The 18,859-nt window shown below is 30.6% G+C and overlaps 1 protein-coding gene across 1 annotated transcript in view; it reads right to left on the reverse strand.

Annotated features, from left to right (window-relative positions):
- LOC148301476 (inactive dipeptidyl peptidase 10) overlaps positions 1-18,859 on the reverse strand; it is a 156,912-nt gene that overhangs the window by 11,470 nt on the left and 126,583 nt on the right. The window contains exons 9-10 of the mRNA XM_088273183.1: positions 10,461-10,564; positions 5,974-6,103 (exon numbers count right to left, since the gene is read on the reverse strand). Of these exons, the coding sequence (XP_088129309.1) occupies positions 5,974-6,103; positions 10,461-10,564 (234 nt within the window). The remainder of the gene's footprint in view (positions 1-5,973; positions 6,104-10,460; positions 10,565-18,859) is intronic.

An 18,859-nucleotide genomic window follows, 5' to 3' on the forward strand; every position in this document is an offset into this window, starting at 1 on the left:
AATCTCAGGTTAATAATTTTTTTTTAGGAATCAACAAGATTTTTTCCGCTTAGTAGATCAAGTTGAAAAAATCCTAATAGTGTATCTCGATGGATATAAAAAAAATCAGCTAATTAAAAAGCATATAAATTATAGTTCTATGACATTAAAGAAAACTATTTTTTACCGCCTCCGTGGTATAATGGTTAACGTGTTTAGCTACCATGCATGGGGTCCCGGGTTCGATTCCCAAGGAGGGGGGGGGGGTGAAAATAAATATCATTATTTTACACTCTAATATTACCTACCCTGAATTGGTCCCTGAAGCGCAGGAGTGATGACCTTGCTTTCATGTAAGTAACGACTAAGATAACACTGCGTCAATACTATGCAGTACCCTATGCACCATTGGGTGCGGATAAAAGTAAGAAGAACATTTGGACACGTAATATTACACCTCTAAGTATGGCTAATAGTATTTACTCCATTCACTTTACTTGCCAGAAAAATCAGTGGATGTTTATGAGGAGATGCATTAATGTGGAAAAGGCGAAGAATATTTGCCAAGACAGAGTAGTGTGGTGTTCTATTTTCTCTGCCTATCCCTGCGGGGAAGCGGCGTGTGGTTAGTTAGTATATACAGTAATTATTTAATATAAATGAAAGAGTAATATTTTTTTCGTGCATATTTTAAGAATAATGGATAAAGTCCAATTTTATTGAGTAAATAAATTATTCTAGATAAAAAAACATTCTTGAATTTGGAAGAAAATAAATTGCGTAAAATATTAAATTCACCCTAAATTTCAGTGATTCTGAGCGTTATCAATTTTGACTAAGCGGAAATCGCGAATTCGTTTTGCTAGTAATATATTAAAATCAACTGTAGTAAACCGAAAACAAAAAAGTTACTTCATCAATCAATCCGCTGGTAGGAGCTAAATACGGTTGTAAATTCGAAAATATTCGTATATTCTTAAATTATCATCACTTTGAAATATACTCGTAGAATATATATTATTATTATCAATATAGGGGGTAGCTAATAATGTAAACAACTCACCCCGATTTTATGAGGAATTTTCAAGATTGTTCAATGATGTGGTCATTATTGGATGGAACATATTTTGGAACGCCGGGTAAGTTTTGCTTAGTAATGCCAGCCAATTCATTTTGTAAAATTTATTCGTGGAACGAAACAATAAACTAGGGCGATAAAAGGGTGATTTAATATTAGGGAATATTACCATATTTATTTTATCCCCTGCTACAATTTTGAACCGGTAAATAAAAATTTCATAAATGATATTGCAATTTGTACTTACTGTATTTTTATAAAAAAGCAATGCCATATGAACCATAAATGCTTGCACACTCCTACCTCAAGGTTTGGAACAAGTAAATAAATAAAATATAATACAACAATATTTTTTATCAAATAAAGATATTATTCCCTTTATATTTAAAAAGAAAAGAAGTTTTCTGTCTGTTGAAATGTGAGACTTTGGAAAAGCTTACTTCTAAATTATTTTATAAAAAATAATATTAAATAACAGACTGATACATCACACTCAATAATTACCAAGATTGAGCTTTACAGAGCTAATGTTTTTTTAAAAAATAAATTCAATGCCATAATAACGAAAGATTATGAAAGAATTGCAAAAAAACTAAATATTCGACATTTTGGAAATAAGAAATAAGTACTGGTGTAAACAAAATATTTTTAAAACGAAAGTAAGTTTTTGTTGTTGTTAATTACATCTATGTAAAAGCATTTGCCTGCGTATAGATCCATTTTCGAATGCAAATACATTTTTTCAAATGGCAATACCAGTTCCATTGATTGGATTATTTAAAAATACAAGTCTAAATCGAAAATCTTGACTGGTGAACACGAGCGCCTTATTATAAAAATGCATTATGGATGAAATTCTGGAAAGCAAGTATAAAGTTGGAGTAATCTTTCGGCATTAAATAAGTTCATGCAAAAAATGTCTCGAGTTGCCATGCCATGAAATATTAGATAGTAATGTGTTTGCATAGTTGAAATTTATCTCTGAAATTTTCGCAATTTGCATAGTTATGCGCAAGTTTTTTTGCCCATTTTTAACCGAAGTTAATCTTGCCGTGTGGATTATTTAAGTGTGTTTTATTTATTATTAAGTGCAGTTTTATGTGTTTTTTAGTCAAATTAGCTGCTAAAAGGTTTAATCCTGCACTGCGGAATGCCAAACCCTCGACAAATATGCGATTATAAACCTCTTCACGTGCCCGGACGGGTTTTCCCGTAAACTTCTGCTTCTTATATATTTTAACTTCATAACTCTGCAGCAAGAATTCACGATGCAACGGGCGTACCAAAATTTATAACACCTTAAATATTAATAGTTTACGTGTGAAGGTACTTAGATAAAAGTAACATAAAATGATAAATTTAAAACGATATATAAATTTTAAAGTATGTACAAAATAGGTCGACTAAAAATTAAAGTAACAATATTTTTGGTGTGTCCAAATTTTCGTTTATAAATTCTAAATTTGCTCCTCTGATGTTTTAAGAAAAAGTCATTTTCAGGTGTCTCCTAGTATGCGACGTATTTCGGGAAAGACCTTACAAACATTTCTTGAAACGTTTTAGTTTCAATCATAGATGTCGCCGAAGAAGTAGTACGCAAAGATCTTAATCGAAAATGAATATAACTTCCCGAAATTGAGTAGTGTGGTTGTCAGTCATGGGTAGAATTTGTTAGTGTATAAAGTGACAACTTAAGCCAGCCTATGATAGCTAGTAACCCCTGTAGATGTAAAGGCATACATATTCTTCTTCTATGTTTGAGATATCAGTAAAAAAATCTTGACTAAAAAGTATATTCTACCAATTTTAACAAATTTTGAACGAGTTGTAAAAACCTTATGTTTTTAGTTATTTCGTTATTATTAGTTTTCTGGTCTATTTTGACTAGAAACTATTTTGATAGAAGAGCATACTATGGTATATCTCGGATCAATACCAAGTCTGAAATCAAGTTCACTTCAACTCGTCTAGTTTGTACTGTATATTTTGACTAATAATGTAATGGTTAGCGTATTGCAGTGGCTACCAAGCTGGAGATTTCGGGTTTGATTCGTAGTAGGTCAAAATAAAACGTTCTTTCACTGTAATTTTTAGTAACTTAGCTATAAAAAGTAACGATTACCATCCCAATCGGATAACTGATTAAATAACAGTTACCCGCTAGTTACATCTCTAATTTAACATATAACATAACGTTAAGGTATTTCATAGCACCCGTTACACAGGGGAGGAGTCAAGGAGAATGCAAATAATATGAACCTTCGACCAGAGAAGATTAAGTTATAATCCAAGTCATTTTCTCTGCGACTTAATATTAACGGGAAGGGAAATGAGAAGCAGCAGGAGTCAGGAGAAGTAAGTCATAAAGAGAGTATATTCAGAGGTCGGGTCGTAATGACCATCTGTGTCCGCTGGGCGAAGATACGAGTATAATATTAAAATGTAATGCACGATATCTGCTCATCCCTTTTAACACAAATTGGGAAAGGAATTTTTAAAGCGATTCTCCTTTGAAATGCAAAAAAATGTAGAGGCAATTTTTTATTTTTTTTTAATTGACAATATTATATTATTTATTATATCGAACACTGGATTATTCACCCTACAGATGAGATGTCAATTTAAAGGTGTCTCAACTTGATATTCCATTTTCTTTCATCAAAAAGGGAAGAATTATACTTGTTTCATATCAAAACATCTTTGAAAAAAAATTGTTTTATTTGGCAGTCACCCAATTATAGAATGTTTCTGCCAATGTCAAGTTTCATTTTTATTTACAAATAAAAGAAGAACGCATTTAAATTTAGATTTAAAAAAATCTAAGTTGTAATGCGTTCATTTTAGAGACTATCAATCCAGCCCTACATTCTATCCTTTTTACACCATTCAAACATATATGATACATCGTTTTGCCACATATTTCGCTTCTTTTGCCAACTCCATGCTTCACTTCTATACATGGGAGTTGGTACCAGGACTCTGATTAATGTAATGGTTAGGTTGTTAAACCACCGTGCTGGAGGCCCTGGGTTCGAATCCCAGGGGGGGTCAAATAAATATAAGTGATGATCACCTTTCCTTCATGTTGGTATGTTACTCTATAAAATGCAGTTCCACCAAGAAATGTCAGAACAAAACATAAATTCACACAATTTTAATAGCAACCAATAGTGTCTCGTGCGATTAGGTGGGTGCATTGATGTCGACTTTTTTATTCTTTCCTCTGTTCAAAAGGTGCACATATGGTAAGCATGTAAGTGCATACCTACATATACGTATCCACCACAATATCGGCATTCCCAAAATAAATTGCCAGTAAACTTGAATTCAATTCGGATTGACAGTTCACGGTCTAGTTTCTGTATTTTCTTTGGAACATCATCAACAAGCCGAGAATAAGTTTTGGATGAAAACTCCAACGTTCTATGTGTCATTTAGATATTAATATTTTTTTTTATGAAAATATCCTTTTTACATATTACTTTCTTTTTCCTATGAAAATGAATAATGATAGTGTTGAAAAATAGAGTGGTATATTGGAAGTATTAACATATTTTCTTCTAATGATTTATATTTTTTTTATAACGATGCATCGTTATATATATATATATATATATATATATATATATATATATATATATATATATATATATATATATATATATATATATATATATATATATATATATATATATATATATATATATATATATATATATATATATATATATATATGTGTGTGCTTTTATTTGCATTTATGTGATATTTGTAATGTAGCACATAGAAGGTTTGGAAAAGCAATGTGCAACTTTTCAGTATTTAATAATCCAGTATATATGTTTTCAATGAGTAGTCTTTATCACAAGTCCAAAAGATAGAGGCTTGAAAGAAAACAGATATTTAAACAGACAGACGAAAACCAAATGTCGCTTGATACAATTCAAGTAAGAAACGTTCAAAGACAATCCGTCGGTGTTAAAAATTGTTAATTTTAAGTTGAATCTAATAAAGTACACTTATTCGGTATAATTTACTTATACTGAATTTTCGACCTTAAAAAAATAATATTAAGTAGAGGTAAGACCGACTCTCACACCCGTATTCCACTTTCATGCAATTAAAACTATCATTGATATGGTACAATAGTATCTACATATATTACCATATCTATTAGTGTTACAATAACTATTATCTCATGTGTTTAATCAATGTTGTGCCACAATCATAACAGTATTAACGAAATTTCCAACGACAACAACTAGAATTTCGAATAAATCTGTATTTCTAACACTTTCCCTATGGCCTTTTAATGTTATGAAAAAAATCACAATCACCGTAATACGGTGTTTGAAAATGATGCGGAATGTATTGAAACACGTGTCATAGTAGATTTTAAGAAATAGTGGTATTTACTAAGTAAAACATTAATTAAAAATGGATAGATTTTAGCACAAAGTGACTGCCGAATCAATTAATGAAGTTATTTCTCCATTTGAAAAATATAAAGTTTTTTTTGAAAAAAATATTAAACAATACCATTTCTTAAAAATGCAGAAACAACACTTTCTGCCCTGTGGCGGGTAAATATTAAGTTTGAAATATGCCTCTTTTGCTGGGATATAGTACATTTTCTGGGCATTCCGAAAACATGCACAACTGAAAAATTACGATTTTTGATTTATAACGTTCTTGAAAGGAGTGAGCGATATGTGTGGCGTTCTATTCTCTCCACCTACCCATTCGAGTAAGTGGCGTGACAGTTAGTTAGTTCGCTAACTTTATAAATGTAAATAATAGATTGCAAAATAGAGCTGAATTAACGTGGAAAAAGTGTACAATTGAGAAAGGGATGTGTCCGTTCGGAGCGATGGACAGTGGGTGGCACGTCACAGCGTCCTGTACGTGACGTCACTCACCTCGTGACACGTCCAGTTGGGGGCCTGACAGGCGCTGACGATGCTGAGATTCTGCGCCCTGTTCATCCAGACTGCTGCCACGTGCTGATTGGTCAGCCCCACCCAGCTCGCTGACGTCAGATAGTAATCCCTGAAAAGTTTATTGAGGAATATAATATATATAGCTACCTGAATATTGTGTACAATAAAAAATAAATATATCGTGGGTATACTCGCAAAAATGTTAACTCTAAAACTCCTATTTGAATAATCCCTGTTATTTAAAGCTTTTAGCCTGAATAAAATATCCGCTATTAAACTTAAAGTTGAACTTATTTTTTAAAAGCACATAAATATTACATTTCAAACTACTTAGTGAATTTTGCCAGTTTATAGAACGTTAAAAACTTTATAATAATGCATCATTAAGTAAAAATTGTATATTTTCGAGTTGACGTTTTTTGTCAGTACACCCACGATATACCATATTTTATGAGGAATTGACATCTCAACGTAGCTGAAGAAGAATATTGAAATCTGGGTATTTAAAGGGCTGTTTACCTGTCAAAGACTGGTTTGAGTGGTCAATTTATACACGTGTAATATTCACCATTCTACCCATGATTGACAATCATACTACCCAAATTTTTGGAACTCGTATATATGATATAATTCATAATTCAAATCAACCATAGAAACTGCCACAAACTCACACATGGAATAAAACGTGAATTACATCCGAAAACCCAGTAATAAAAAACATTAAAACCGATCAATCATAAATTTAACAGACTTGCTAAACTCGCAACAATCATTGAATTCAAATAACTTTGTATGTGAATTTGCGGTAGTATCTATGGTTGATTTGAGTAAACTTTCGTGAATTATATGAATTTTAAATATGTATATGTTTTTTTTTTAAATTAAACATTTGTAATAATAAGAGTTTTATTTTTATTATACACGACTAGTTTCGAAAACTTACAGATGTTTTCATCTACGGGTGAAAATTAAAATTTATTGTTAGTTTTAATTTTCACCTACAGATGCAAACATCTGTAAGTTTTGGAAACTAGTTTAATTTAAAAAAAAATCAACATGTCATTCCTCAAAGTTAATATATAAAACCCTTATCCGCACCCCAATGGTGCATAGGGCACTGCTTTATATAAACGCAGTGTTATCTTGATCGTTTACACATGAAGGAAATTGAAAGGTGATCAGCCCCCCGCTTCAGGACCAGTCCAGGGTAATATTGAATAAATATTACAGTGAAAAAAATCACTTATATTTATTTGACCCCCCTGGGAATCGAACCCGGGACCTCCAGAACGGTAGCCGAGCGTGCTGACCATTACACTGCGGAGGCGAACAGAAGTGGAGAACAGGAGGCGAACAAAGTCAATGCCGAATCAATTAATAATATAAATATCTACATTACGAATGTAATTTGATTGTCAAATGTCCATATTACTTATGCAATATCTTAAACGTTACATAGTAGATATAACCTTCATCACTTTACTGGCATTTCCCTAATGTTAATAATGATAAGGTTGATATGTAATCTTAATTTTGATTATATGACTCGAAGCCGCACCCTGGAAAGATACCATAGACCCCTAGCTCCATGCGGCTCGAAGGGATCGTCATTAAGCACTGCCCTTAATTTGGCCTAGAACAGGAAGGAATGGAGGCCAATTATACACCCAGTGCCTGATATATATCGGCTGTCCAAACTCAAAACACAGTAAGGGACATTTTTTGTAGTACGTTTTTTTTGCATTTTTGGACTAAGTAGATTCTACTTAGTCCAAAAATGCAAAAAAAAAACACGCTACAAAAAAATGTCCCTTACTGTGTTTTAAGTTTAGACAGCCGATATGTACATGTAATATTTTTCACTGATTCTACATTTGATTGTTATTGATGGGACACGATTTTACACTTTGGAGTAACTGCGCTAAGCGCATCGTCTCCATTTAGAAAATTGATTTTCTTGAATGTTTTTCGCAGATACTTTGACACATTTTATAAATTTTATAAAATAAAACTACTTTGTTTTAACCACTTCTAAAAAGCGGTTAAAACAAAGTTGTTTTATTATATAAAGTTTTGAAAATTGAAGTTACTTTCACTGTCACTGTATTGACGATCATCAAAGCAAACACTTTTGTAGGGAATGTGGCCAATTAAAAACCCTACGCAAAAAACCCTACCTACAGCCTAGCCTGATTCATCGGGATAACTAGTACCAGGACGAAAGAGAATTATTGAGATGAAAAAAATATAAAAATAGCTCCCCAAGGGGAGAAAACCCCGATTAGTTTAACAAGAATTTGAACACAATCAAAATGCTGTGAATTAAAATGGTTGAACCTGCATGGTTAGTATAAGTTCCCTATCGTACTTCGCTGCTAATTACGTTATCCTTAAAGCTTTAAACTTTTAAAAGCTTCTGTGAGCCATCTGGAGTTTGTTTGTTTAACGTGTTTGATAATGAACGTGACAAAAATCAACCCCTATGGCTTATAAAAACCAATGGAGACATGTGGCTATGTGAAAAATTTATTTGCATTATACAAATTAGACAATTATTTTAATTTTTTTTTTTACACATAAGCATTAAGCATAAGTGTCGATCCTATGTAACATATTAAAAAGAGATTTTTTATCATGTTGGGAATCAAACCCAGTGCCTCAAGCTTAGGAGCCTAATATGCAAATCACTACGCATCATACTTTATTCAAATAGTCACGAATATAGAATTTTTCTTCTTCTACGAACATATTTGTGCATACACAATGGTGCATAGGGTACTGCATCGTATTGACGCAGTGTTATCTTGATCACTTAGATGAAGGCAAGATGATCAATCCTGCGCTTCAGGTAATATATCCGGGATAATATTAAATAAATAATGAGTAAAAAATTACTCATATTTAATTTTAATCCTCCCCCCCTGGGTATTGAATCAGGGACCTCCAGCAAAGTAGCAATTCAATTAGGATGTTAAATGTTAGACCTAAAATAGGCGTCGTTGCCAAATTGGTGAAATGCGAGTGTAAAGTTATTTTTCAGAGTTGATAATTTTTATTGTTATTTTTCGCATCAGCGCAGTGGGCCTTGAATGCATTTAGCTGCAAAGTTACAAAGTTTCACAATTTATTAGCGGACAAAAATTCTGGAATGAAATACGAGTAGCTGAGATAGTGCCTTGTTTTATTTTTGCTTCAGAAACGTAGAAACAATCTAATAATAGTAATATAAATTTGAATACATGTCGTGCTGAAAACATTTTATAAGAAATGAACTTTATTAAAACGTACCAAGATAATCTGTGCAACATATTTATACCTAAAAATACAATTTGATGTATAAACGGACCGTGTTATGCATAAATCACCCAACCCACATTTTTTTTAATGAATTGTTACTTCAACAAAATTCATTTTTTTATTTCATTAATTGATTCGGCCATCACTTTGGGCCAAAATCGAAATGCCAAACTGTGACCTTATTGAAAAAAAAAAGAAAATTTTGAATATGACTCACAGTAAATAATGCTTCTTAATGGTAATATCAAAACAAACCTTACTTCTACCATTTAACATAAGTTTTTTTTTTTGAAAACATTATATTGCAATTATTTCAGCTTGCCAATTTGCGGGTTGGATGGTTTATGTATAACATGGTCCTAATATAAATACATGTTTATACCTTAATAAAACTAAATTAAGAATATGATTTTTTTAATATTAAATTTTAATACATAGGTACAAAAAATTTGCTAATTTGATACTAATTGCTGTGTTTTATTTCATACATCTAAAATGTATCTAAAGTGGGACACACACCTTGTTGCTACATGTGTGTTCCCGGTCTAAGATGACAAATTTTAACTAATAGCTAGATATTATTAGACCTATCAATTCGAGTCGAATTATCTATCTTTGCAATTCTAGTTTGTCCATCATAGCATCTCTTGGATCTTCTCCATCTCCCCTTTAACTTCTTACCTGATCTTTCATCAATTACCAGTTTCATGTATATACAATATTGCAATTATTTAAAATAATTTATATTTGAAGCACTAACATTGTGATTTTCCATTTTATAATTAAAATGTAACTTTGTTTCAAAATCACTATAAATAGTTTATTATAACTTAATTATAATGTCTTCCGGTTTCAAAGCTAAGCGCTTCTTTATCAAGAGTATTAATCAGTCTTGATAAAGAAGCGGTTAGCTTCGAAACCGGTAGACATAATTAAGTTATAATAAAATATTTATAGTGATTTTAAAACAACGTTACATTGAATTATATAATTATTTAATAATTTAATAGTCTGAATGCAGGCAAAATGCGTTTGAATGTAGGAAAACGCAAATTTGCCAACAACGATTTGGTCATATCCAAATGATGTGTTTCATTGCTTACGATTTTTAAGTTATTTTTTATTTGAATTTTGTAATTTTGTTAATCACATAAAGCTTCCAAACTTACTGTCCCTCGATTGCTGGCGGAGGATGGACCTCCCACCTCCTCGGTTGTGTCGAATTCTGAACTTCAACTATCCAGAGCTTCACAGTTGGGTTTGGTGAACCAGGCTGTCAATTGATCAAATTGGTATTAAACACTACAAATTATAACATTAAAAAACACTAAAACAAAACATATTTTCTTAACCATCAATACATAAAGTCTACCTAACAAAGATTGTATTTTTTGTGATTCTTTTAAAGGAGCTATATATGTACTTCTTCAAAAGTTTAAAAAATCATATTAGATGCATTCAAGAAGTTTGAGAGCAAAACCAATCGCAATTTCTCAAAGGTCATCTATGAAAATAAAAATGAATTGTTCGTTTGTTCAAAATCTCAAATCTCCTTTCATTGATTGCTTTGAAATTTGACGCAACGTTGCATTCGAATACACACGTGTTTCGAGTATACACAACTATAATATTTATCAATAATATATGTACCATTAAAATGTAAACATAATAAAACTGCCTAGTTTTTTCCACATAAATTTTATTTGAACGGCGATTGGGTTTCACTGAACACAAGTCTGATGCTGTAAGTTACGACGAAACCCGGTCGCTGGTCAAATGAAATGTATGTGAAAAAAACTATGATACAAAGTTGTTTTTTTTTATTAGATAAAATGCAGTTCCACCAAGTAATGTCAGTACAAAACTTATAAAAATATCTAAAAATATAAATGTTTATTTGTTCAAAATATTAAATTTTCTATAGTTATTAACCGTTATCTCTGAAAATTGGACACAATATTTTAAAAGAATACTTACTTATTTTTATCTAAACATGTTTATTTCTATACACACATAAATATATATATATATATATATATATATATATATATATATATATATATATATATATATATATATATATATATATATATATATATATATATATATATATATATATATATATATATATATATATATATATATATATATATATATATATATATATATATATATATATATATATATATATATATATATATATATATATATATATATATATATATATATATATATATATATATATACATATATAAATATATAAATACATATATATACATATATATATTGTATAAAAAACAACACAAACAAGTGATAGGTATAAAAAGGTGTGTTAAAATTCGTGCATGTAAATCAGCATTTTATTTAATCAAATTTCAAAACCATTCATCTAACAAACTAATGCTATAAAATGCTTGTCTCGGTCTTAAAATAACACTGGAGTTGAATAATTTTGAATGAAAGCGCTTTTCAAATTGTAAACAAGTTAAACTCACAGCAGATATTTATCAAACCGTTAAATTGTATACAACAAAAGAAACTTGCGAGCTTATTTAAGTTCAGAAATAACTAGTGAAATGATCAAACATTTGACGAAATTGTCAGAAGCGAGATTGTCGAGACGATAATTGTTGGGTCGGTTTTTCAAAGGCGTTTTGAAATATTCCCCAACCCACTTTGTTATCAGATTCAAAGTTTATCACTTTCGTTCTGGATCTTATCACGATTTAACTTTCGACGATTTGGATTGAATTGAAGGGCCTTTCTTGGGTTGTGATATTTAAAAAAAAACCTTGGCCTGAAGGTACTCACCAAGATATTATGAAAAACGTATTGAGTATTACCTAAAGTATAATCAGCACTACAAGGACTGAAATAAACATTAAATTATTATTTACTTTATCAGGCACTGGATAATTTACCCTACGGATATGTCAAAGTGCATATTTGAGAGAGAAAAAAAACATACTAGCAATAGTTAGTACAATTGCATACCCGCAGTAATTCAAGCTTGTATGGTCAATTAATGTTTACTAGTTCTTTCTTTTATCTTTAAACCAACTATATCTGCGGCTGAGTGTTTGTTTAGCGCATTTAATTATTATCGCCTGTTCTTTTTCATCTTCAGCTAACTCTCCACTGTTGGATCAAGGACTCTTCCATATTTTTCCATAGCTCTCTTTCTTGAGCCGCCATTTTTCAATTTTTGTCGGCGACAGGAATTATGTCATCAGCCGATCTTTTTGGGGTCGACCTACTCCAATTTTTTCGTCTTGTCTTCTTAGAATTCAGGATATCCATCTGATGGTTTCCTGCCTAGCCATATGACCTACCAATTGCCACTTTGACTTTGCAATAGGATCCATTATATCGACAATGTTTATTCGGCGTCTGATCTCCACATTTGGAATTTTATTTTTCAAACTTTTGACGTTGGTAAGTCTGCGTATAAGATTTGCTTTCCGTTGATCGCTTTGCACATCTCAATTTATGTATGATGTTGGCTGTCATTGTGATCGTTTTAAATCCACATGTCGTCACAGCAAGGATACCGGTTTCATAGACTTGTCCTTTCTTTTATCTTTATGTCATTCATATCTGCGTCTGAATGTTTCGCTATCGCATTTAATTCTTATGTCAGTCTAATATAAGATGTTCTTGCCAAGTTTAAGATTGTAATTAAAAGTGCAAAATGCACCGTGCAAGATAAAGTTAATTCACGAAATAAAATGGCTCTGACTTAATCACCATTTAAAACCTTGCGCTCGAGCAACATAACAATTTTCTTGCAGTTGAGCAGACAAAATCACTTCTGAGAACACTAAAAACTTGGCGTCTTCAAAGACCCGGCGCTTCTTGAAAATGAGACACTGTATTGTACAATACAATACTGTAACAAAGGTGTTTGAAAATTACAGCGAACTCTCATATTTCCTAATTGTCCCTTATATCATCCTTTCCTTGGTATTTCTGCTTCTCACTCCTCAACTCTTTTGCCTTTTTCTTTTTTGTTCCCATCAATTTAGAGATTCATTAGTAAAATATTGAAGTGATTTGTTCATTAATATTGTGATTTTTTTTTCGTTTGTACTTATGTACCAGCACTATCTGCCCTCTGCAAACGGCTGTATAAGGTTCAAACTTCACCAGTATCATAAATCCGTTTTTGATTGGTCAGAAGATACGGCCTTGTTTTTTTTTCATCAAAATGACTCTTACGGTCTTAATTTGTAATAAACATACATATCGTAGTCGTACAGGAGAAAATGACCAACTATTAAAACGTAAAATATTCAGGAGGACCATTTAAGTCACTTTTGCTTGGCAAGAAAATAAACATCAATGCAGTTAGTAATTTTTAATAAGTCAATATATTATGCTTCAAAGTTTAAAATCCTTTTGAATTTTTTTCAGAGCAATGTTAAGCTAGTAAGATATCAAATAGTCAATAATTACGTTTTTGTAAAAAATGCACTTGGTCACTTACTCCTGTTTGACTACGAGATATATACTTATTTATATATTGTTCTTCATCTTCTAACCCTTACCCGCACCCAGAGGTGCATAAGGCACTTCAACGTATAGACGCAGTGTTATCTTGATCGTAACTTACATGAAGGCAGGTTTATCACTCCTGCGCTTCCGGTACCAGGGGAGGGTAATATTAAGTAAACATTAGAGTGTAATATTTTTTAAAACTTCCTCTGAGAATCGAACCCGTGGCTTTTAGCACGGCAGGTAAACATGCTAATCATTACATTACGGAGGTAAACGATATTGGGAAATTTATTTAATATTACCCTAGACTGGCACCTGCAGCGCAGAACTAATCGCTTTGCCGTTACATAATTAAATAAACATCGATAAACTTAACATTGCATCTATTTGAAGCAGTGTCCTATGCACCATTGGGTGCGGATGAGGGTAAGAAGAAGGAAATTGCATTTTTTTGAATACGCAATTCCAATTTATATAAAAATTCTAATTTGAAATAAATTTACAATTCCAATTTATGTCATTTCCAATTTGAAAAAAATTTGCAATTCCAATTTACATTATCTCCAATTCAAAATTACAATTCTAATTTAAATGATTTCCAAAAAAAATTAATTTGAATTTTTTTGAAGATTTTTCGAAGCATAAAACATCCTGTGCATAATGTAGTCCCTTGCAGATTGGCTAATTTAAGTTACAAGTTTCGCAAAGAAAATGATAAGCCCTGGAGTATGGCGATAGAGGGTGATGGTACATGGGCGGGGGGTTATGGAGGAGGAAATGGCATGGGAAGATTCTCTTTACAAGGGAAAAAGGAAATTACCGCCTAATGAATTTATTGTTAACGGGTTCATTTGTGAATGGGACATCTTACAGCTGAAAAGCCCGGTCCTTTATTTTGCAAATAAAACTAAACGAGTTTTTTTTGTTGTTGAGAAAATCCTAAAATGCAATAAAAACATAATTAAAAAAAACTTAAGGACCAGTGTTTAACAGAACATATATATATATATATATATATGTATATATATATATATATATATATATATATATATATATATATATATATATATATATATATATATATATATATATATATATATATATATATATATATATATATATATATATATATATATATATATATATATATATATATATATATATATATATATATATATATATATATATATATATATATATATATATATATATATATATATATATATATATATATATATATATATATATATATATATATATATATATATATATATATATATATATATATATATATATATATATATATATATATATATATATATATATATATATATATATATATATATATATATATATATATATATATATATATATATATATATATATATATATATATATATATATATATATATATATATATATATATATATATATAGAGGACGACCGAGGAAAACTTGGCACAATCAGGTATGTCAAATACTTGAAAGCGGCCGGGTCAGGAGTCGTAATAATCGTCGGGTATGCATGAGGAGATGCATGAATGTAGAAGAGGCAAAGAATGTTTGCAAAGACAGAGTGGTGTGGCGTTCGATTCTCTCTGCCTACCCCTGCGGGGAAGCGGCGTGATGGTTAGTTAGTTTTATATATATATAATATATATATATATATATATATATATATATATATATATATATATATATATATATATATATATATATATATATATATATATATATATATATATATATATATATATATATATATATATATATATATATATATATATATATATATATATATATATATATATATATATATATATATATATATATATTTACATATATATAATTTATTCAAATCATAAGTTTACTTTAAAGCGATAAGGTCATAAGCCCTCTAAGTACCTGCATATTCCCTTCATATAAATAAAAATAAATATCCACCATGTTTCTTTTCTGTTGAGTCACTTATAATGTCTTGTTTCGTGAAACAAGAGACTTTAATCCAGTGTTAAGAGACTTAAGTCCAGCCATTTAAAAAAATACATATTAATTTATATTTTATTTAACGAAAAAACCTAATATGAAATCACTTACTCACTGATTATTTCTATAAAGGGGGTAAAAACATCTTTGCACATAATGTTGAAAATGTTTAATAAAAGCAGCATCTAGCTTTATTATTGTGAAATAAATACCGATGTCCTATAGATTGGTATGTGAATTTTTTACAGAATGATTAAGACATACTTAAATATGATTGAAACCCTTTATTTAGTATTTTTTGACCAGTATATTTATTTTAACAATATATAATTTGAATTCAATCAAATTATTTTCAATATTCTATCTTTATTTCAATAAAAAGAAGTAAATGTAGGGAAGGAATAAAGCCTCATTTGCGAACTCCACTTCACTTCAAAGCAAAATGCAACTAAGTATCTTTTACGCTACCCATTTCCGTCACATTGAATAATCCGCTTTCGGCATTTTTCAATGATTTGCAATCGCCTAAGTATAAGTACCAGTTCTCGTTCCGGTTCGCGAGATGCGAATCTTTTCAAAGAATTCGGTTCGCTATTATGGTTTTAATGTTCCCCGCTGTAGACTCGCTCTTGTGCATTTACCAAACGGAATAAATTATCATAAATGCGGTCTGAGCGAAAAAGGGTTGCGCGGCAGTTTTCATTAAAATTTCCCAGATTTTAAATTGATCTTAAACGTTATTTGGAACTTGATAATAAAATAACGTAATACATTTTTAAGTGGGTTAGAATGATTTTTTTTTGCTTATTTACGCGACTTTTTTTGTTTTTGTTTTTTTTTTTTATATTTAAATATTTTGTAAGAAAATGTCAATCAATGTTTTATTATATCTGAACATAAAAAACAAGTACCATACATTAAGATAGTAATATGGAAGTCTGGGTATTTTCACGGCTTACTTTCTGTCATTGACTATATATAACTGCTAAAAAGTAGGGTAAATAAAGCATTTTTAAAATTATGAGATTTTTATATCAGAATTACAATATATGGTAATTTTCATAAACTGGAAAGTGATCAGTATGTCGTCGATCTTTTAATGTAAACCTTATTGGAAACATCCGAATTACGAGGACAGGTTTGTGCACTACACGGAATTTTACCGTCCGGCACTTCAGTTCGGATGATTGGCTTGGATTGGCTTGTGCTTTTGTCCATCTTTCTTCGGATCGGTGCTCTTGATCGGCGCATGAACACGTTACGCGTAAATTCGATCACGGTAAACTGTCATAGTCGCTTTTATTTTTCGAAACCGGAATGCCGGACGGTAAAATTCCATGTAGTGCAAAAGCGGCTATATGGTTGATATTTGGTAGTTTTTTATTGCTATCCAAATACAGGAGTACCTAGAACACAACACTGGCTTGGTGCGGTATTCTCTAGATAGTTAAATGACGGTAAAGACCTATCGTTGTTGCTCTTAATAACGTATTATATAATTACCACAGTAGGTATTAGTATTTGGAGTCTCGAATAATGTGTTAAAAATTAAAATGGTATTAATTCAAATATTTTTTAAACAAAATCTCATCATTTTAAAATAAATGATAATAACAGATATTGCGAGAATGTTTTTTTAAGCAATCAAGAAATTTCACTGTTTTCTGAGCTCTCATAACAAAAACCAACAACAAAATTGCATTGTATTTTAAACTTGAAATTAAATTAAATTAAAAAAATTGATTAAATTATAAGTTTAAGTGTTAAAAAAAATTGCTGCTTTCGTCTAACAAGAATAACAGTTTCGAATAATAAATTTAAAAAAAATAACTATACTTAAAAGAACACTTAAGAATTGATTTTAAATAACAGTTTCATTAAAGTAACTATAATACCTAACAGATTTTCAAAATCATCGAACGAAATAAAAGAATCGCCGGAAGAGGGTGGGTAAAAGAATTGAAATTTAATAATAATAATAATAATAAATAATAAAACCCTTATCCGCACCCCAATGGTGCATAGGGCACTGCGTCATATAAACGCAGTGTTATCTTGATCGTTTACACATGAAGGAAAGGTGATCAGCCCTCCGCTTCAGGTACCAGTCCAGGGTAATATTGAATAAATATGACAGTTAAAAAATCACTTATATTTATTTTACCCCCCTTGGGATTCAAACCCGGGACCTCCAGAAAGGTAGCCGAGCGCGCTGACCATTACACTACGGAGGCGGACAATTTAATAAATTTAATAAAGTATCACAAATCCTAACGGCAACAAGAAAACCATTTTTTTCAAAAATAACAGTTTAGAGAAATAAACTGTTTGACGTTTTTATTGCCAACACGTGTATATCAATTAAAATGTGAACAACTATCATAAAATCGCGGACGATTTTCCAAAACACGATCAGCTAATGAATCGACAACATTGAACTACAAATTCACCCTTCTGCATTATTCACAGGGATCTCTTCACTCGTTACATGAAGTTAATAGCGCATGTGTTGTTTCAACGCACTTGCATTTGACAAGCTATTAAAATTCCATTGAAATTCGGTCGGCGGAAAAGCTAAATGCGTCGTGAAAGGCTAATTGCCGGAACCGGCGCTGTATCATTCACAGGACCAGCGGGAGAACTTTTTACATGTCAGGGTGAAATGTAAACAGGGATGATAAAAATTGTGGATACATTAAAAAAGTCAAACTTCTTGAAAAATAAAGAATAAGATAGATTTAGTGTGAGATCCAAATAGAGAGAGCATTTAAAAAAAATACGACAGTACAAAATTTGCATTAAAAAGACGTTTTTAATTTAGGTTTTATTGGTTAATACGATTTCTTAAAATCTGTTTTGACACGTATTTCCATGCATTCTGCATTATTTTCAAACACCGTATAATGTGGAATGCATCGCAACATGTGTCTCAATAGATTTTAAGAACTAGTGGTATTTACCAAGTAATAATAAAATGAAAAATAGATAGATTTTTACCACAAGGTAACTGCCGAATGAATAAATGGAAAAAATATTCTGTATATTCAATATTTAGACTGTCATTGGTTGGTGCTTCAATTGATATT

The sequence above is a fragment of the Brachycentrus maculatus genome, unplaced genomic scaffold (assembly GCF_059751285.1).
Source record: "Brachycentrus maculatus isolate JH-2025_06_01 unplaced genomic scaffold, ASM5975128v1 h1tg000559l, whole genome shotgun sequence".
Lineage (NCBI taxonomy): Eukaryota > Metazoa > Arthropoda > Insecta > Trichoptera > Brachycentridae > Brachycentrus > Brachycentrus maculatus.